Source organism: Alosa sapidissima, chromosome 5 (genome assembly GCF_018492685.1).
Source record: "Alosa sapidissima isolate fAloSap1 chromosome 5, fAloSap1.pri, whole genome shotgun sequence".
Taxonomy (NCBI): domain Eukaryota; kingdom Metazoa; phylum Chordata; class Actinopteri; order Clupeiformes; family Clupeidae; genus Alosa; species Alosa sapidissima.
Window position 1 is genome coordinate 21111721 of NC_055961.1, and position 21068 is coordinate 21132788.

The 21068-nt window shown below is 40.8% G+C and overlaps 2 protein-coding genes across 2 annotated transcripts; one reads left to right on the plus strand and one right to left on the minus strand.

Annotated features, from left to right (window-relative positions):
• Window positions 1–2650: 2650 nt before the first annotated feature.
• mtmr8 (myotubularin related protein 8) lies at window positions 2651–15458 on the minus strand. Its single transcript, XM_042093095.1, has 14 exons — window positions 15064–15458; window positions 11813–11935; window positions 11434–11596; window positions 9892–10049; window positions 9365–9493; window positions 8203–8337; window positions 7734–7866; window positions 6620–6729; window positions 6171–6296; window positions 5914–5963; window positions 5611–5811; window positions 5390–5512; window positions 5147–5273; window positions 2651–5054 (listed from the first exon to the last, which is right to left on the minus strand). The coding sequence occupies exons 1-14, from the start codon at window positions 15085–15087 to the stop codon at window positions 4821–4823; spliced, it is 1836 nt and encodes a 611-aa protein (XP_041949029.1). The 5' UTR covers window positions 15088–15458; the 3' UTR covers window positions 2651–4820.
• Window positions 15459–18111: 2653 nt separating this feature from the next.
• shisa2a (shisa family member 2a) lies at window positions 18112–20614 on the plus strand. Its single transcript, XM_042093104.1, has 2 exons — window positions 18112–19603; window positions 19774–20614. The coding sequence occupies exons 1-2, from the start codon at window positions 19318–19320 to the stop codon at window positions 20286–20288; spliced, it is 801 nt and encodes a 266-aa protein (XP_041949038.1). The 5' UTR covers window positions 18112–19317; the 3' UTR covers window positions 20289–20614.
• The last annotated feature ends 454 nt before the right edge of the window (window positions 20615–21068 follow it).

Sequence of the window (21068 nt, forward strand, 5' to 3'; positions counted from 1 at the left end):
TTGGTATGCTTCTACTCGACCTGCAAAAAGCATTCGATACCGTGAACCACGATATTCTGATTTCTAAATTGCAGTGCATGGGTTTTAGCAACTCAGCACTCAAATGGTTCACTTCTTACCTAACAGATAGGACACAGGTTTGCGATGTAGAGGGGACCCTCTCTGATCCACAGAGTATAGCATGTGGGGTGCCGCAAGACTCGATCCTGGGGCCCCTGTTATTTTTATTGTACATAAATGACATGTCAGCTGTGGTACAGTGCAAATTGTTATTATATGCCGATGATTCTGCTTTACTTGTCCCAGGGGGTAACGTTAAAGACATTGAAAATACTCTTAGTGATGAGCTTGAGTCTGTCGACCAGTGGTTGGTAGACAATAAGCTCTCTATGCATCTGGGCAAGACCGAATCAATCTTGTTTGGTACAAAAAGGAAGTTGGCAAAATCAAATACTTTAAAAGTGATGTGTAATGGGTCTGAAATTGTGTCTAAATCAAATATCACATATTTGGGTCTAACATCACTTAGTGTTGAATCTATTGCAGCAAAAGTTTTAGACAAATGTGCCTGTAAATTGAAGTTTTTATATCGCAAGACAAAGCTTTTAGATTTTTCTGTAAAGAAATGATTGGTTCAAACTCTGATTCAATGTCATGTGGATTTTGCTTGCTCTGCATGGTTTTCTGGGTTGACTGTGAAACTTAAAAACAAATTTAGAGTGCTGCAAAACAATGTTATTCGGTACCTGTTAAAAGCACCCCCCTGTACTCATATTGGTAGGGAGGAGTTTAAATAAGCAGGCCTACTACCTGTGCATCTAAGAGTTGAACAACTTAAGTTGAATCATATGTTCAACATTGTAAATGGTCAGGCTCCCAAATATTTAGGCTCTAATGTCACCATGGTCCACACACAGCATAGACATAACACCAGGGCTAGCATCCGCTCCTGCTTAGTACCTAGAACAAATAATGCAGGTAAAAGTTTTTTTTTTTTATACTGGTATCATGGCTTGGAATAGTTTGCCTACTCCTAGCTTCAAGGGGGATTTTTAAAAGACAGGTACAACAGATTTTATGGAATAAGGTGGATATGTTTTGATCATTTGAATATTTTTTTCTGCAGTTGTGTCTTTCTTATTTATCTGTTATATGTTATGTCCCTCACCCCCAGTCTGAGTATTGTCTGTCCCTTGTCTATTTCTTTTATGTGTTCAACACCAAGGACCATGCTGGAAATATGTTTTGTACTTCTGCATGTCATCCTTTAGACTGATACATTTTATTCTCTTGATCCTGAAATAAATCAAATCAAATCAGTCGCTATAAAAAGAGGTGTGTCTAATGAGTCCCATATAGGATAACTATTCTGCATTGGTTTGGAGTCACTAGGTCATATGACTTGGGAGGTATTGAAAAAAAGGAGACTGTTTCTTATAGGAATTAATGTATTTTCTTTAAAATATTAGCATAAAATACAGTGTGCATACAGTGACCATAAAAAGAGGTGTGTCTGATGAGTCCCATATAGGATAACTATTCTGCATTGGTTTGGAGTCACTAGGTCACATGATGTCAAAGCTATTGACAAAAAAGACTATGAAGGTAATTCAGAAGGTACTTTATAGATGGTTCCTAAGTAGGTTGGCTGGGAGCAAGTAGACAGGTCATCTGTGAGCACATTGTCTGCAAACACGGGGTGAAACCGGCCGCATGGAAAAAAAATTGAATATCTGTCCAATATCAAATATCAAACTAACTTCACCTCGGTCACTGGTCTAGGCCTATTCAAATTATAATTAACGAGATCAGATTGGATCCCATTTTTTTTCCAGTGACTTTGCCAACAAAACAGTTGATAAAGCAACATAGGCCTGCAGGAGTTCACTATCAGAGCAACGGTGATATATTTTAATATATAAAGCATTTATTTTTAATAAAAAGCAATTATGCTCGATTTTTAGTGAGGTTTAGGGTTGTGACATGCCAATTTTCATTTCAAGCTAATATTTTATTAAACACCTAAATATACACTACCAGTCAAAAGTTTGGAGACACTTAGAAATGTCCATTCCACTCCATTATAGACACCAGCTGAGATTATTTCCAGTTTTTTTTTTAATCAGGGCTGCAGTTTTCAGATTACGTTATGTGCTTACATAATTGCAAAAGGGTTCTCGACTGTTGAAAGAATGGCTGAACTTTAATGCAATATCTACATTGCCCATTATCAGCAACCATTCATCCAGACACATTCCGTTTACTAATCTGATATTTTAAAAGGCTAACTGAGAAAACATTGGAGAACCCTTCTGCAATTATGTAAGCACAGAATGTAATCTGAAAACTATACCCGGAGTAAAAAAAATGCAAATGATCTCAGCTGGTATTCTGTCTATAATGGAGTGGAATGGAAATTTCTAAGTGTCTCTAAACTTGATTGGTAGTGCATCTGAATTTTCTTTATTTTCCTTACAGCTTGAAAATAGTTATCATTAAAAAACAGTCTATAATTAATTTAAATGAAAAGGTTCATTCAGAATAAGCTTTTTAAAATGAAAATCACAGATATCAAACAGTGACAATAGCAAACCTTTGCAGAAATGTTAAAAAAATTTATAAAAAAAAAACATGACAACAACAAAAAAACTACTACTTTGGTCCACAGGACTAGCCATGTTCTGTTTATTGATTGATCTGATAAATGAGCTTGCCTCATGCCGCTGCCACAAAAAGACATAGAAGAAACAATACTTGCCAACATGTGCCACAAATGTTACCATAGGCCTATAAACGTAAAAATAAACATACAAAATCCCCAAATTCTGGCTTCTGTTCGGAATGTACACACAACCATTCATAAACACTTTATTCTGATAAAGGGGAGAATCCTGAATCAATGAATCCTGAATCACACAGTGCCACTATGTGCTCATCAATCTTACATAAGCATGACATATGAATTATGAATAAAATCATATAATTTCATTTGTATGAACATATTCATATGAACATTATTTTTTTATTTTTTTTAAAAGGGAGGGGGGGTCACAAAGCCCAAATTTGTTGATCCAGATACACAACTTGTTTTAAAAACAGAATGTACAGCAGCATACTTTTCAAGGAGTATTTCCACAGAATTGGTCGATACAGGCATACCAGACACAGTTAACGGAATGGTGTTACCAAAAGGTATGCATATCCTGAAAATGTAGACGAGTACAATGCAAAAAGTAACTACATACTGTACAATTATACATTAAATGATACATACAAAATAGACCCTTTTTTATTTTCAACAACCAAAAAAGCCATTGCTCTGAACTTCAGCAACATTCCCTTAATGTTCCCCAGGACTTGAATTGACAAGTGTGGCAGAGGTATGCAAAATATTCCAGACGTGGAAAGATGGAGTGACAAAGACAGAGATAAATGAACAGACTTCAGTCAAAATATCCCTTTTTAAATGGTGGCAGACTGTTGGACATCATCACAAAGATCTCCCATCTCACATAGCAACAGCCACAGCCTATGTCTGGTTCCCTTTTGAAAATCTACCTTCCAACAATCTGCCTAATCAATTTCTGGGCTGGTGAAGATTTTATCACAAATATGGGGAGAAGTCAAAAATCTGGAGCTAGCTATCTACCAATGGCGTAAACATGCTGACAGCCCCCACCCCACCCCACTCCAGGGCGAAAAAAGCTTCGGAACATACAGAATTCATGCACAAAAGCAGCAGTGAAATCAACAGATGTGCTTGTAACAGTTCTTACAGAGGAAGGTTGGTTTGATTTACATCCTGTTAAGTAGCAGTAGCCAACCAGCAAACAAAAAAAAGGACTCATCCAGAATTTCTCAATCAAACAGACAGTGTTATTATCAGTACGAACTGAAGCTTTATAAAACAGTCATTGGTCCCTCATATGCATTCAACCAGTGTTCTGAGCCCTAATTCTAGTTGTAGTACATATTCCACTGGAGACATCAGATTGAAATTAACATTAATGGCACTTCGATACATCCTCAAAAACACATTTGTTCCACCAAGGCAGTGCTTTGCTTCTTTGGCCAACAGGAAACACTAGTATTGCAGTTTCAATTCCCTTTTCAACCCTAGCAATATATTAGCGCATGAATAAACTTTGAATAACAAATATATTTAAACATTTTTGTGAAACGGATAAAAAAACACAATGTACAAAAATCACCATAAAAAAAACAAACAAACACTAATAGTGACTGACAATTGGATTTGATCCTTTTCTCTTTTTTTTACACAGCATTCCTTGTGAAATGGCAACTAGGCAATTTGATAGTGGTTTTCACAGAAATATGACACTGTGGACATTGCTCTGAGACCAACTGGCCGCATTTAAAGTGTCACCAAGTGAGGATACTGAATCAAGGAATACAAGGAATATTATTGCCTTGCTATAAAATTATTGATTGACTTATTAAGGAACCCCTTTGAAGATGGATTCTTAATGCAGTCTGAGGACCCAATGAACGGGAGAGCTGAGATATTTCTCAGTTATCAAAATATTGATCATGTGGAGCATAAATGCTGAAATATGAGCTTGTGTTCCCGATCCCCTTAACAGGTGCACCACTCGTAAAAGGCTAGAGGCTTTTTAAAACACCTGACAGTCGCTCCTTTCAGAAGTGAGTGCTATTTATTTCCCAGCATACTGGGGCATGTGCTTCACTGGCTCGCAGCCCTCGTACACCTTACTCAATGCGCCTGCTCTGTCACCATGGAGCTTTAAGAGGAACCCAGCACGTCCTCTTTCAGATCCTGGTAGTCCACTGCGACAGCTTTACCCGTTTTGGACAGTCATGTCAGATTCGGAGTCTGGGAAATCCTCCGGCTGTGTTCCGTTGGTGCATTCACCACCCGAGCCAGCGTCCTCACCCGTACCGTTTTTCAAGCAGGGGACATCACCGGATGATTGGTTAAAAGGTGGTGTAGGAGTAGACAGTGATTGGCTGCATTGCATTGTAGGTGATCCAATTGGTCTAGCTGGCAGGACTCCATCAGCAACCGCTAATTGCTACAACAGGGAAACATCGAAATGGGATTGAATTTAAAAACAGTATTCACAAAAACATGCTAACAGACTACATTTACCAGAATTCTACTAACCCTCTGTAGATCCAACATATTTTTCTCCCCATCAGCCTTCTTCTGGGTGTAGGAGAGCAGTTGATCCAACACAGACTGTTTCGGGTGCATGCCCTTTTCATAGTGGTTGTACATGCCACACCAAAACCTACAAAGAACAATGCGTAGAATTGTTTTTCTTGTGTATAGAGGTTGTAAAGGCTGCCAGAACTGAACAGAGCACAATTCAGATCTTTGATGTTGTGTACAGATTTAATCACATACTTGAAATGCAAAGGTAGAGTGTTTGGTCTCAGTGTGCCGGTCTTCCGTTTGTAAAGCGGGTTTCTGTACTGCTTCTCCTGCTCTAGCAAGAACGGCCAGAGAGAGAACGTCCTTTCCTGAAGCCTGAGGAGGACCATGAAGAAAAAAACAGTTTCACAATCCAGAAGCCAGATCTAAAATATACAAACTGTTATATGTTGTGTGCCAGCAGGCGTTCTCACCGTATCTCCCGTCTCTCCTTCTCACAGTTTCCGATGAAGTTTCCATACTGGCAGCCATATATGTTGTCGTGGATGTTGATGAGGAACCTCTCGTTGAACTCGAACACGCAGGGAAACTGCTCTGTAAGCTGCCACACGCACTCAATGAACTGTGTGAAGACAGGAGACACCTCTTTTGGGTCGCCGTCCAAGTGCCCGCACCTGCAAACGTCCCAGCATGTGTGAGTAACACTGCATATTTCAATAGTGATGGATTCATGAGTCATTGAGCTCCAAAAATGGAAATGCATACACTCTACTTACCTTTGTGTGAACTTATGACCCATGGAGATCCATTCTTTTTCTATTAACACCTTGAAGGAAATACAATTAAACAGTGGTCATACATTAGTGGTGAGTGCAGTCAAAATTTGTAGGGAGGTAATATGGGATATGATTATGGATGTGTGAGTAAAAAGGTCAAACAATCACGCACACGCACACACACATGCACACACACACACACACAAATGAATAAATAGCTACTAGAATTAGCTATTGGAGAAGGGGGCCTCCCTTACCATGAAGCCTTTGATGGTGCGGTAGTACGGGTCCAGGAGGATGCCGGCCACAGAGCAGACCTGCGCCGTGCGGTCCCAGCCGTCAGAACAGTGCACCAGCACACTGGCCTTTTCATCGCTCACTGCCTGCAAAGCAACAAACACACACACTGTATTTATATAGCACTTTTCAGGACACCTAAAGCGCTTCACAGTGAAGCGAGAACCTCACTAACCACCACCAATGTGTACTGTAGCATCCACCTGGGCAACAAAGCCCTTAAGTCAGAGAGCAATTTAGGAGGGTCCTGGTTTAAACATGCAACGTATTGTTGTTGAAAACAAACACTAAAAATACATTAATATAGATATTCTAAAGGCTTTTTTTTCTCATCTCTAACCTCCTTTAGTCTACTTTACATCAACAAAGCACAGGAGTGTATGTAAAACCACAACATTAGTTTCAGTACCTTAGCTAAAAACACCCCCGCATCCAGCACAGCCTTTATGTGTCTGAGCCAGCCCGAGTTCTCCAGTCCAGTCAGATAGTCACTCATCGAAGGAGACTTCATTGCACAAACTAAGACCAGAAACACATAGCAAGAACAACATTATAAGCTATGGGATACAAAGAGACAACAGAGCTATGTGGAGTTCTGTAACCTTCAAGTGGTCACATGGCACTCTTGCATTGACTTGCGTTGTGTACAGCGGTCACATAGAGTACAACATGGTATTAGTTTGCATGCCAACTTCAGCGGATAGTGCGACTACATGGAACACAGGCTTTTTTGAAATGACGTCAAAACTTCAAATTCTAGGTTTTAACAAACAAACAAAACACCACATAGCACATTTAAGCTAGTATGTTACAGAAAGATTTTTTTTTTTTAAAGAGAACCTATTCAGCTACAAGAGACCCCCATCAGAAGTGAACACCAGACAATGAGCAACATGACTAACCCAGTCAGCCAGAGGGCTTAAAGGACAGAGGCCTAAATACCTCTGGAACGGCTGCTTCAGAGAACCGCTCGACTGGCCAAAGCCTGTGGCTAACACCACAAAAGACAGCATTTTTCTACATGAGAAAAAAACACACGCAATGTGCTTGTTGACTACTACATGTACTATATTTGTGAAAAATACTCCATAGTTTGGCCATGATGTTTTCTCTACCCTGGTAAGTGTCAGCCTGCAGTGCCTTATCAGATCAGCAAAAGGAGCTTATCTTCTGACTGTGCTTGGGAAATCCACATGCAGCCAGAAAATGCTTTGTAGGCAGACAGTAAGGAAATGGATATATTGTTTGATATGCTAATTTACAATTACATACACTTACTACAGCATTGCATTTGACTAACCATCATACAGCTAGCTGTAACCAAAAAGAAAGGACAAAATAAAGGCAAAGTCCAACATATAGGAGCCTATTAAACAGTGGCCAACACTTCTGTGTCCACGTTTGAAGGAATTTCCTGTAAATGATTTCCCCCAATATAGTGGTGTGCTGATCATATGACCCTAATAAAGAGTTTGCAAAAACTGTCTGCAAAAATAAATGTGATAAACGCAAAAAACAAATACCTTCAAGCAGTTTTTGGAGACTGTTTCTCATAACATGAATGTTCTCAATGCCCTGGAAGTTGAATCGTATATTTGAGTAGTTGTCCTCATTCTCATAACCTTTCCCTGCAGCTCGATTGGCCATGGCATTCAGCTGAGGAAAACAGGAGAGGTGTTAGCTATGCAAAGGATTCATAAATACCTCTAAAATAGGTTCCTTACAATGCAATATACACTGTATGTTCATTTAACAAGGCATTTGGTAAAAACAAAAAAGGTAACCAACTGGTTATCTGTCATCAACAGACAAATCTGAGCATTCCAGCAGCTCATCAATTACGACTGCATTTAGAAACATACCACCTAGTGTGAGTGCTTATCTGCTATTGTCCATACTGATTCCCTTAAAGCTAAACGGGTCTGTGCAGTGTCCCACTGACTGCCCAGTTCTCGCATTCCCAAACAGGTTGAGGGAGGCTGTGAGTGCTACCTTAGGTCTGGTGTCCACCACGTACATGAAGGGGGAGTTGGGGTTTGCCTGGCGGATGGCCTCGAGCATCTGCTCATCCTCCAGACACCGAGCGCTGAAGCCTGACAAAGGCTGGCTGCAGCGACAGATAGCGGCCTACAAACCAACAAATAATAATAATAATAATAATAATAGCATTAATAATGATACATTTTATTGCAAAGTGTCTTTCATGACACCCTAGGTCACTTCACATGTACATATACAAATATAATTAACATAATAATAAAATAACAACTAGTGCAGTCATAAGCAATCAAATCACAGTGAGTATGCTCGTCGAAAGTGGTGGGTTTTTACTTTTAAATCATGTCCATCACCCATGATCATGTAATTCAAGTGACCTTATTTTGCTGTGTTTATATATATATATATATATATATATATATATATATATATATATAGTAACACACTGCAATACACTTCCAGCCATTCAAACAACATTAACTACTTAATTGCTACTCCACATTAACTACTACATCTAAGACAGGTTACAAACAGTCTTCAGTCTGCAAATGCTATTAGGTTAAATGTAGACTGTGGTATGTGTGTTTTGATAGCAGGGCCTCAGGTTAACTATTAATAGGGACTGCTTACAGTCCTACACATCAACACTTCACTGACAGAGCTGCAGTCATCCTGTGATAAGCATCAGCATTTCAAATGAGAGAACCGGAGCTTTCAAGATGTCAGACTGATTTAAAGAACTTGGATATTCAAAACATCCAACAGTTGACAGCAGGTGATATGGAGTTAAAAGGGTTCTTTTCAGGTAACATTGAGGTCATTTCCCTTGTAACATTTCACAATGTCGGTGTCTGTGTAACCTGCGTTGTGTTAAACCTGCGTTGTGTTAAACCTGCGCGATTCAGCCCTGCACATGCCCGGACTTGAACCCGCGAACAGCAGCACCTCGGATCGGGAGTCGAGCGTGCGGACAATTGAGCTAAAAGCCCAGGCTACTAGCTCGCATGCCAGCAGCACTCTTGAGGTGTCGGAGAGTGAGGTTTACCAACGTTCTACACGCACAGCTAAGCTAGCAGGCTTCCGTTACATCTCCATTTATTCTTTATCAACATGCCATGTCATGTCCTCCACCTGAGAGGTCTGCATTGGCACTCACCTTGGAGTCTTTGTGAAAGTAGGATAGGGCAGGTAACCTTCCCCTACTCCTGAATTTGGCACTGCCCAGTATAGTGGCCTGGCTGGCACCTTTGGGCACTGCCAGCATCGACGGATATGTGCTACACATCTGAAGAGACAAAGAGGGTGACATGAAAGGAGATCAAATGACGAGGCGAAAGACACAACCCAGGACCTCTCAAATAAAAATCTACGACAGTTACATAAAAGTGTCAGATGTTGAGAATAAACAGGAAGCTGTGGGTTACTCAAAAAAATGTGCCACAATACCAATATATTTCAAGTTACCTATGTTACAGACCACAACTACTTCCTATCTAACAACCTAACCTTTGATATCCTAACATCACTACAAAACTGAGAATGACCTGTTTTGTGACACTGACTCAGAGGTAAAGTACATAGCACCTCCATCACATTTAATTATAACTACAGAGATAATTATGATCAGACATAATTTCTAAGGAAGAGAGAGCAATGAATAATGCAGAAAGAGGAACACACTACCTTATAGTCCTTATTGAGTTCAGTAGTTTCCCAGTGGTCGTTAGGCAAACCCATTCTTCTGAAATCTGTGGCCAAATCCACGGTGGTCCAGCCTTCTCTCCTCTCCTCCTCATTTTGTTTGGGGTTGTAAAGAAATGCATAGAGTTCGTCGAGCTTCACTGAAACACACACAAAGATTGGGTTCACTGTTGTCTGAGTGCTGAAGAGTGTGTGTGTGTGTGTGTGTGTGTGTGTGTGTGTGTCCAGGAAAATGAGAAAATGAGTCAGAGGAATTTACTTCAACAGTTACGTGCACTTCAGTCAACAAGCAGCCTGGAAGCCAACCCAAATGTACCCCGCCCACAAATTGGGTCTAAAGTCGCTCCATTGAGAAGTCTATATGTAAGGGATAATTTATAGAACGCCGGTCATTAGGACAATATTTTCCCAATAATGACCGGCGTTCTATACATTATCCCGCTTATTATACGGCTACTTGCCAAAACGAAAAAATAAACTCCACGATATGTCTCTTTACACATATTTGTTACCGTTTCATCGTGGCTTTTGCTGAGAAACAAATAGTTCGCAACACACGCTAAACTTCCAATCCAACATTCTTTAGAACACAGCTGATCAACCATCTGCTTTCACTTTTGAATAAAGTTCCAATGCAAGAAGTGACAAAAGCGGTCTACTTGCGGAGTGATATGAAAAACTTAAATCAGCAGCACAAAACCCATTGCCATTGACAGCGGTAATTATATGTTTGCAGCGGTAATTACATGAAAATATTTTACCGTAAAACGTTGGGAAATCCCATTCAAGTCAATGGAACGTTCTACTAGCATTGTGAAGAGCCGTATAACAAGCCCGGTTAAGATGTGTTTGGGCCAATCTTTATATGGCCTTTATTGACCCTTTCAACAATAAAAACAATATTTATCATACTTTATATGATGATGGACTGTTGAACAACAGTGAAGCAGTCATCCATGTGACCCGAGTCTGCTTGAGTTGATTTAGTTTACAACAAAATCATTGCCAGTGGAGAAGCCAGATGTTTAAATTTCGCTATTGTGTCTGTTATAAAATATAATGACAGAGCAGTAACTTTATGAACTTGTTGTGCTTTTTACTAGATGAAAAAAAAAACAGTGATTAAGGCATTTGAAATCCTCAATATTGAATTTATTCAGGCTGGCTTCCAGGCTAGGTTGGAACATGCCCCATGATCAAATCCAAATGGTGTGTTACTGGACTCCGTGAACGCCAAGCTAGTCAACAAGGACTCAACCTGAAGACAACAAAAGAAGGACACTGACCTATGTTGTACATGTTATATACTGTATGTCTGTACTAATTACTCATCCCATACTGTATCTATGTTGCACACAACAAACTGCAGCAGACGTTTCTTAATAAACAAATACAGATTGCATGCAAGTATGCAGAATCATTTTTATTGCAACACTACCTTCTCAGTCTCTAACTGAACTGAGCTGAGCCTACAAAATCATGGAGAGCATCACTATCTGTGTGTGTGTGTGTGTAGGCTATTACCTGGCTGAGACAAGCGCAGCAGTGACTGGTAGACATCCTGGCACTCTCTCTCTCGGGGCAGCAGGAGGTGTAGCTGGTGGAATGTCTTGCATCGGATGACCAGCGGACAGCCAGAGGTGGTCAGAGGAAGCTTCTCCAACGAGGAAATATGATGGTGCAGAATCTGCACCACAGCAGGAGGAAACAAATGAGACATGAGAACAGGTGGAGAAATACTTAAAAAGTCTTCATACTTCTTGATTCTTCCCTTTTTCGTGTTTATTTTGTTGTGCTTGGCTGATAAGCATGACAAAATAAACACAAAATCAAGAAGTGTGCAGACTATTTAAGTATTTCTTGACACTTTTTTTGTCATCAATATCATACAATAATACAATACCCAGGTTTCCTGTCTTGTGTTGTTCGATGTTTCCACATAGATGAGGTGAGTGGCAGTCAGGTAGATGGTACCAGTGGCTGATTTCTTGGTAGCATATCTATCAAGCAGCTTCACATGTTCTACCTACACCACAATAAAAAGGACAATATTTAGTCTATTGGAAGAAATCATTAAGGCAGACTTTTACTTTACATAGAGTACACTCTGACATAAACATACTGTATTATGCATACACTAATACATGATCCATGTGGTATTATGTGGTTTTTGAAGTCCAATCCTAACTAAATGTTGTAAACAACCTTTGTTTAACCTGTGCAACATTTGCAAACTGACCAGACTGCTGCGCTTTTACTTAGTTGCTTAACTAATCTGGTAGTCTAATAATCGCAAGTGCACTGCACACTTGTAGAAATAGGTCATGTCATTTTCATCCGGATATGCTCTGCTCTTTTTTTTTAAGGTGATGAAATAGAATAGAACTGCCAATACCCCTTCTTAATAATAGGTCTATCCTAATAATACCGTGTAGCAACTTGAATACTTTACTTCATTTAGCTCATAGTGTGCTGTGAGGAACTGTGTGAAAATCATGTTTTAAGTGTCATCATGTTCTGAATGTTCTGAAGAAGTCCAGACAACGACTCTACTTCCTTCGTCAGCTAAGGAAATTCAAAGTTTCTACATCCATCATGAAGGCCTTCTACACTTCAGCGGTTGAGAGTGTTCTAACTGGTAGCATCATCACCTGGTATGGGAACTCCACAGTTAGAGATTGTAGTACTCTGCAGAGAGTAGTGCGCTCAGCTGAACGTACTATAAGAACTCAACTCCCTGCTCTACAAGATATCTATTCCAGAAGAGTAATCCTAAGAGCCCAAAAGATTCTGAAGGACTCTTCTCATCCTAACAATGGATTATTCCTACCGCTGAAATCAAGAAGACGCCTATGTAGTCACAAAGCCAGAACTGAGAGACTCAGGAGAAGTTTATCCCCAGGCCATCCGAACTCTGAACTCACACTATACTGACTTTGCACACATTCACTCCTCAGCACTCTCAAACATTTCCCAACTCTGAATTGGGAACACACCTACATGACTTTTAGCACTTTTACATCCCTCTCCCTATGCTACAGACCTTTTATTTATTTTCTTATTTCATCACACGTCAACACACACACACACACACACATATCTGACTTTCTCCAACTTTTGCACATCTCCATAGAACTTTTTATTTATTATTTTTGATTTCTCCTCCATCTATCTACCCCATGTCCTTGATTGCCTAGCCTTTCTGCTCTGCCCCCCCCCACCCCCTACCCCACCCCCATCCCCAACACACACACTTACATCATCACTGTCATCACCTCACATACATACAGCACACTGCTTGCTACAGTAAGCCTCCTCTACATACTTGCTGCACACTGCCCCCCCCCCCCCCCCCTACATACACAGCACATTGTCTTCAGGATCTTCTCCAACACACATCCTCTACATACTTACAGCACACTGCCCCCACCTACCTACCCACACACACTACACACACACAGTCACTGCTCCACTCCCCTCCCGCCCACATCTTCACGGTCATCACTCACATACATCATACATACAGTACTCTGCAATAGTAAGTCCCTTCACCATACTTGCAGTACAATGCCCCCCCCCCCCCTAATACACAGCACATTGTCTCATGAGGAAGCTTCTCCAACACACATATTGCACGCTGCCCTCTCCCCACATACACAGCACACTATCCCATCTCCCCTGTCATCCCCCCAACACACACACCAAGACCCCTGGCAGTTGGGTTAGCCCCTTGAGCCGTGGATCTGTCCAAGGTTTCTTCCTTGGTAAGGGAGTTTTTCCTTGCCCCTGTTGCTCTTGGGTGCTCCTTGTTGGTGCCCCCCCCCAATCCCAATCCTCCCCCACCTTTCTTATGCAGCCCTTGCCACTTAATCTACTAAACCCCTCTTCTACTGCACTTTTTACCCCCCCCCCCCCCCCTCATAAATGCACAAATAGGCTGACACCAGACATAATTTTACTGCATTTCTTACTTCCAGTAACTATATGCATGTGACAATAAACTTCCTTGTATCATGCTATTTTTGCCTTTCTTTTAATTCCAGGGACTTTTAAGTGGGAAAGTATAGGCTAAGGACCCATAAAGAGATATCACAAGCTGGACATGTAAGACAGCTCACCCTAACAAGCCTGTATCAGGTCTCTCAGACACTAGCACTCCTGGGAAAATGGTTTGAGATGTCTAAAATGACGGTCTGTTTAGAATCAGGCAGACAAACTCCCCTCGGACCCAAACTGAACAATGCCTGTAATTTAAGAATACTGCAGGCCTAACAGGAAAAGAGGAAGGGAGATTGAGGGTTGATCCCAAGACCTGACGCTCCTATTTTGAAACACCCCAGTGGTAGCCTGGCTGCACGTACATTCTGTTTTGTTGTTTTATGAACACAGGAGAACTAGGCTAGTCTTGTTTAATCCAAAATTTCTTTGAATTTTATTAACACACTTTTCTCGCAGATTGCCAATGTTCCAAATATCTCCAGGTGCAATGACGGACACGAATGAGTTAATAGCACTGCTTCATTGCTGGGATGGAATGCGCCAAGGCTTCCTCTGACTATGCTGACATGCAGCAATTCATATCCTCTGCCTTGAACAGCCTACAAAGAACACTAACTGTCGTTAGGCATACTCTGAAACAACCCAACAGATATGGTTTACTTATTAAAACATGTAAACCGCCGTGTCACATGAACCACAGATGCCTTCCTAACATGCTGTTTACACCTTGTCTCACTCAACCTACTACATCAGACATGTCATCTAAGTTATTTGAAAATAAACTTGATTACATATTCAGACAGATCGATGAAGCATATTTAAAATTCACCAACGTTAATAACAATGTTCTAGGTAGAGTAGCTAAATATGACAATCAACATGCTGTCAGTGTTTTATAAATGAACTCTCGAGCATCCTGTAAAATGATGTACCAGTGCATTTTTTGACTTTGACCACGACAAGGACGATCTCCAAAAACAAAAGCCACAAAATTCCAATTAAGTGCCTTTTTTTAAATTAATTTTCCGGAAAGGTGTCAAGCTACGGTACCTGGCTAGCTCACTAACTTGGATAGCTGCTGACATATGTTCACCAGTTGCATGGCAACTAACAAAAAGTGACAGTCTTCCCCAAACTGCATTCAAAACAGCCTACCTTTGGTGTTATTATGTGCTCCATTTTTCGTCGTGGTATATTTTGTGGTCCGTCATTCAAAACATAGGTAAATCTTGAAATGTTGCCAAATTTGCTTGGTACAACTGAGGACTATCTCATTCGCTGTGCCCATTTCCTCAAGAAATCATCTCGGTATGATATTTCCTATCTAGGAGCCATTTGATCACATGACTTGTCTAAATCACGCGAGAACTCAGGTCATCAGACGTAACGGGAATTTTACGGTGTATATGTTTTGAAAAGCCAAAAAAGTGAGAGGGGAGAAAGAGAGTTGGTAATCAAGGATCTTTGACTTTAACACTGTATTCTGGCATCTCGGTATTTTGCTGGCATTCTTCAAAACATTGTTTTGGAAGCTGACAGTCAGACAGCGTTTATTTTACATCGTTCAAGTCAGCCAGGGTTGAGCACCGAGGTGAAGTTAGTTTGATATTTGATATTCGGATATTCGACAGATATTCAATTTTTTTTAATGCAGCCGGTTTCACCCCGTGTTTGCAGACAATGTACAAACAGATGACCTGTCTACTTGCTCCCAGCTGACCTACTTAGGGACCGTCTATAAAGTACCTTTTGAATTACCTTCATAGTCTTTTTTTCAATACCTCCCAAGTCATGTGACCTAGGGACTCCAAACCAATGCAGAATAGTTATCCTATATGGGACTCATCAGACACACCTCTTTTTATAGTGACTGTGTGCACGCTGTATTTTATATGATACATATGATACATACATATATGATTATTATATATACATTTATAGGCTATAGTTATTATAGCGATTTTGGAATGAACAAAATAAATAATAAATAAATAATAAAACAAAATTAATATAAAATACAGTGTGCATACAGTGGCTATAAAAAGAGGTGTGTCTGATGAGTCCCATATAGGATAACTATTCTGCATTGGTTTGGAGTTCCTCGTTCGCATGGCTTGCGAGGTATTGAAAAACGGAGACCATTCCTTATGGGAAATAATGTATTTTCTTTAAACAATTAATATAAAATACAGCGTGCATACAGTGGTTATAAAAAGAGGTGTGTCTGATGAGTCCCATATAGGATAAATATTCTGCATTGGTTTGGAGTCACTAGGTCACATGATGTCAAAGCTATAGACAAAAAAGACTATGAAGGTAATTCCGAAGGTACTTTATAGACGGTCCCTAAGTAGGTCGGCTGGGAGCAAGTAGACAGGTCATCTGTTTGTACATTGTCTGCAAACACGGGGTGAAACCGGCTGCATTAAAAAAAAAAATAATATCTGTCGAATATCAAATATCAAACTAACTTCACCTCGGTGAGACGAGCCAAGATTCCAGAAGACAGTAGCCTGCTAGCCTAGGCAAAGATCCTTGATTGGGAAGTCTTTCCCCCTTTTCTTTATTTTCAAAGGAAAGAGGTTGAACCGATATTTGCTTAAAGGAGGGGATATACTCAAGCTTACTTCATCATTGATTGAATGGGCCTGTGACAGGAGGGAAGCTCTTTTGGAAGAACTGATAAAATCCTGGAAAAGATTAGAAATGAACCCAAGTCCTCCTTCAGTAAATCAAATCATCTTCTGGTTGGCATAATCATTTTCATGTTCCTAGTGATTTATTTGAAATTCTGTATGCCCGATCGGAGCCTCAATGCAAATTGATTTAGCCTATTATTAAATCTTTAGTTAGACTTAAGACTGCATAATGCACTTTGCCTATCATTCAAATTAGGGCCCCAGTTCTGGCCTTGCACCACGTGTCTGAGGACTCTTAGAAAGACAGCAGTAGAAGGAAGGAGTGCTGATTGGGAGGTCTAAAAACACTAAAAGAACATAGTATCCAAGACCTTGAACAGATCACAGGCTACATCTGCACTATTCCGTTTTTAGTTTTAAAACAAATTATATATTATTATATATACATTTATAGGCTATAGTTATTATAGCGATTTTGGAATTATAGACCTAATAATTCTTTAAAATGCATAGCCATCGTTTTCAAATGAAATGGAACCAACAACATTTTCAAATAATTTGTTTGAGGAGCTCAAAAACACCAGAGTAGTCTAGATGACATGCAGGCGTAAATGTATCCACAGAAGAGAATACTAGGTGGCCTGAAAAGGTCACAAGGTAAAAATCTCATAAGCATCTAATAAAGGCAGTATGAATGCTGTAGTATAACCGGTTAACTAGGTCTGAAATGAAAATCAACTGTAATGCAGCCAGAGCACCGACACAAAACAGGCAGTCTGAAACAGGCCTTACCTTCTTTCTGCTTTTCCCTGTGTCTATCTATCTATCTATCTATCAGTATATATATATACTGTATCTGTGTGTGGTGTGTGTGGGTGTGTGTGTGTGTACTGGCATCTGTGTGTTTGTGTGTGTGTGTAGTCTATGTCAGATAAAGAAGTTCTACAAAGAAGTTGACAGATTAAAAAAACAAAAACATCAGAACATTCCAAGGCTAAAAAATAAAGTTCCCTGAGCCTACTATGTTTGAAGGAGCACTAGGTCTCTTTTGAAAATTCCATACATTTGAGTTGTGTTTGAAAAGGCATTGGTCACTTTAGCACAAGAGTTGCTTAAGAGTAAGAGCATATACTCTACTTGCAAATGCATACATCAGTGAACACATTACACAGATCTACGGTGCTAAACATAGCATAGTAAACTTTTTTTCAGTTTTCATTTGGACACAATATTCTGAACGGTCTTTGTGTAAATGAGAATAATACACATTTGTAATCACACACAAATACCATTCTGCTTGCCTGGCTTAGGGAAATGTGTTTGTACTGTATGTTTGGGTTACTTCTCTCACCTGTCCTCCCCCAACTAAACTCTCCTCCCGGGAGGCCGAGGTTGTTTGGGGGGAGGGTATTGTTCCAGGGTGGCCCATCAAGCTTTCCCTAATTGCAGGGGAGGACACCCATCGATCGGCCTATTATCATCCTAATGGGCCCCTTTAACCTTCCAGCCTCATCAACTGATAACACACAGAACGTCTGCACTCCCCATTTAACAGTAGAAACATGTCTTTCTGATAGATTTGAAAGGTAAATCAATGTAGGTTCTACAATTTATGTGGCACACAGTAATTACATCCAGAGATATACAGCAGTTCCAAGTGCAGTTCTAATTAGACCATCACCAATGGATTGCTTAGACTGGGAGTAGTGTTGAGATAATTTTTCATTCAATGTTTTACTCAATCATTAACATTTACAATTCACACACCCAAACACACACAACACACACACACCGTCACCCAGACATCTACATACTCACACACAGAGAGAAAGAGATAAACCCGAGCAGCTGGATAGGTCTGATCATGTCATCATGTTATTAACAGAGATTAGCACTGACACAAAGACAGTAAATTGCTATTGTCTAAGGGTCTGTGCATTAGCATTTAACAAACAATGCCAGCTCTACAGGGGTTGTGATGGTAATTTGGAAAGCCTGTCTTGCTGGTATTTAACTTGCAAATAATTTACTTTAACTAGCTGCTATGGGATTAGGTTTGGGACAGTCTGCTCAGGAGGTACATTCCTTGCAGCCTTCTGTTATGTGGGCAGATTTAGAAGTCCTAAACATAGAGAGTAAAGTTCCATTCCTAAAGGTAAGGTTCAGTTTAAGGTCAGTCTAGGAAAATTATGTAAGGAGATTAGATCTCATTGTGCGCTGCAACAGGTATTTCATTTCACCATAGTACAAAACATACAGTTTTCTACAAATATGTGAAAGGTATTGCCAGCTGTTGATATTGATGGGCCCATACTATTCCCTGACTGTTGTAATAGCCATATAATTACAGATCATAGTGTGCATTTACTGAGAAGCTTGGATATACCATCATGACATTAGCTTGTTGTGTATATTGTTTGACAACTCAACACAGTTGTGTGGAGTAAGTGTGGAGTAAATTATTCTGACGTTATCTAATGCAATGGTCTTATTTTCTCATTCGTTGAGCAAACAAGGATTTGTCCGACACTCGCCCAGCCACACCTTTTCATGCAAAGTGGAGCCTGGAGTTAGAGGGGGCGTCAGGCAGGCGGAGGCGGGCGCTGTACGCGGGTGGGTGTGGATAAATAGGCCTCTGTGTCAGTAGGTTGGGACCATAAATCAAACAGGACGCATTTGGATTGACTGAGGATAACTCTGGAACTCTGCCTCTCCTTTTCACCAAACTTGAAGACTATCTTTAACGGAATTACCACTCGCAGATAACAGCATGGCTAAATTAGTGACTTGCGGTTTATTGATCACGCTTTTGGACATATCTCTACCGTTGGCTGTGGAGGCTGCCGGGGAGTATTGTCATGGCTGGTCGGACTCGTACAACACCTGGCACAGGGGCTTTCAGTGCCCCGAGCAATACGATGGCGAGGAAGCGCGCTACTGCTGCGGGACCTGTACTCTTCGATATTGCTGCACATCCGTGGAGGCCCGTCTTGATCAGAGCACCTGTGATCCAGACGACTTCAGCAATGGCAAAGTCAGGACGATGACTTCAAATGGTAAGGCGTCTGGAAAACTTAAATAAGAAATTAGCCTACATTTCAACTTTCATTGAATTGATGTAGTTTTAGGAGTATTGTGTAGAAATATTATGTAGTTACCTTTGACCTCAGTATTGTATTTCAATATAAAAGGTGCCCATTCCTAATGATCAATTTCTCCCCAACAGTGCCCACGTATCTGCCATTTGTGATTGTGGTGAGTGCATTCCTGTCCTTTGTGCTGGTCGGGACAGTGGTGTCTGTGTGCTGCTGCCACTGCCTGAAGCCCAAGAGTGCAGAGCGCCACAGTGGGCCCACGCAGACCAGTCTCCTGGAACCAGGAGGGGCCGCCGCAGAGAGCCTGACCCCGTCCAGAGACTCCAGCTCCAGTGCCAGCACTGCAGGCAGGTCCACTGGCATGACCCGGCCGTCAGGGTCAGATGTTACCATGAACATCTACGGCCCCATGGGGAATATGTACCCTGCGCTGGGGGTGCAGCCCCCACAGCAATTCCCCTCTCCATCCCACCTGCCCGCACAGTTCTACCAGCCGTACCTGAACTACAGCGTGCCTCCAGAACACACCATGATCACCGCTCAAGCCTTCCTGGACAATCACTCTGTATACAGGCAGCCCCATGGGCAGCCATTTCATCAGGCCCCGATGCACACAGAGCCCATCTGCCCTGGACTTACCATTTGAGGGCTAATCTGGACCCATACGACAGCTGCCTCGTGACTAAAAAAGTATAAATCTGTAATTGTGACCACAGTTAAGTTCTTATGGTCCTCTGTGAGGTTCACCGCAATTGTTACATGCTCAGGTTACTAACAGTTTAGTTTAATTATTTTGTCCAGTAATGTTTCACTAGTTTGCTGTTATAACTGTGTTATTCTGAGCAAGCATGACCTTTTGAGCTTTACTTCTGAATAGAAGAAACACCATGACCATTTCTATGAAATGATTTCTCCTAATGATTAAAGTGTACATTAGAAATATAAAAAATAAAGCCTGTTATTTATGTTTGATCTAATGTCATGCCTCTTTTCCTCTTCTGAAACACAAAACAATAATTGGTAATGAAGGACTGTGTCCTGTTATATCTGTGTTAAAATCAAGACTTTTGGGTACCAGAAGTGTGAATGTGAAGAGTTGAGTTGGGGGTTGGGGACCGAACAGCGGGGTGGGTCAGGCACAATAGATGAGCTCAACTATCTCCCAACTGCCCCATTGGGGTCTGAATAAGAACAGGTATGGAGAGAGAGAGAGGAGAGAGATTATCTACTTGACACCAGGGGCATGGGTGGTCTATGTGGCCAGGACCGGGGGAGAGCCTAACAGCCCAGTGGGAGATTAACAAGATGCGCAAGAGCTAATTAACGCTCTCAAACTGAACCAATAGATCCAACTCAAACAAAATCAGGCCTTAGCTGACTGAAATCCTAAGTTTGACTGACATAAACAGAAATAATGCTGTTGATA

Excerpts from the sequence above, each read along its gene's own strand:
- mtmr8 (XM_042093095.1), bottom strand. The coding sequence starts at position 15,087 with ATGGAGCACATAATAACACCAAAG. Across the intron at positions 6,730-7,733 it reads TCTCCAAAAACTGCTTGAAG|TTTGTGCAATGAAGTCTCCT; the intron begins GTATTTGTTTTT and ends TTCTGGTCTTAG. Across the intron at positions 5,964-6,170 it reads GCACCATCAAAGGCTTCATG|GTGTTAATAGAAAAAGAATG; the intron begins GTAAGGGAGGCC and ends ATTTCCTTCAAG.
- shisa2a (XM_042093104.1), top strand. The coding sequence starts at position 19,318 with ATGGCTAAATTAGTGACTTGCGGTTTATTGATCACGCTTTTGGACATA. Across the intron at positions 19,604-19,773 it reads CAGGACGATGACTTCAAATG|TGCCCACGTATCTGCCATTT; the intron begins GTAAGGCGTCTG and ends TCTCCCCAACAG.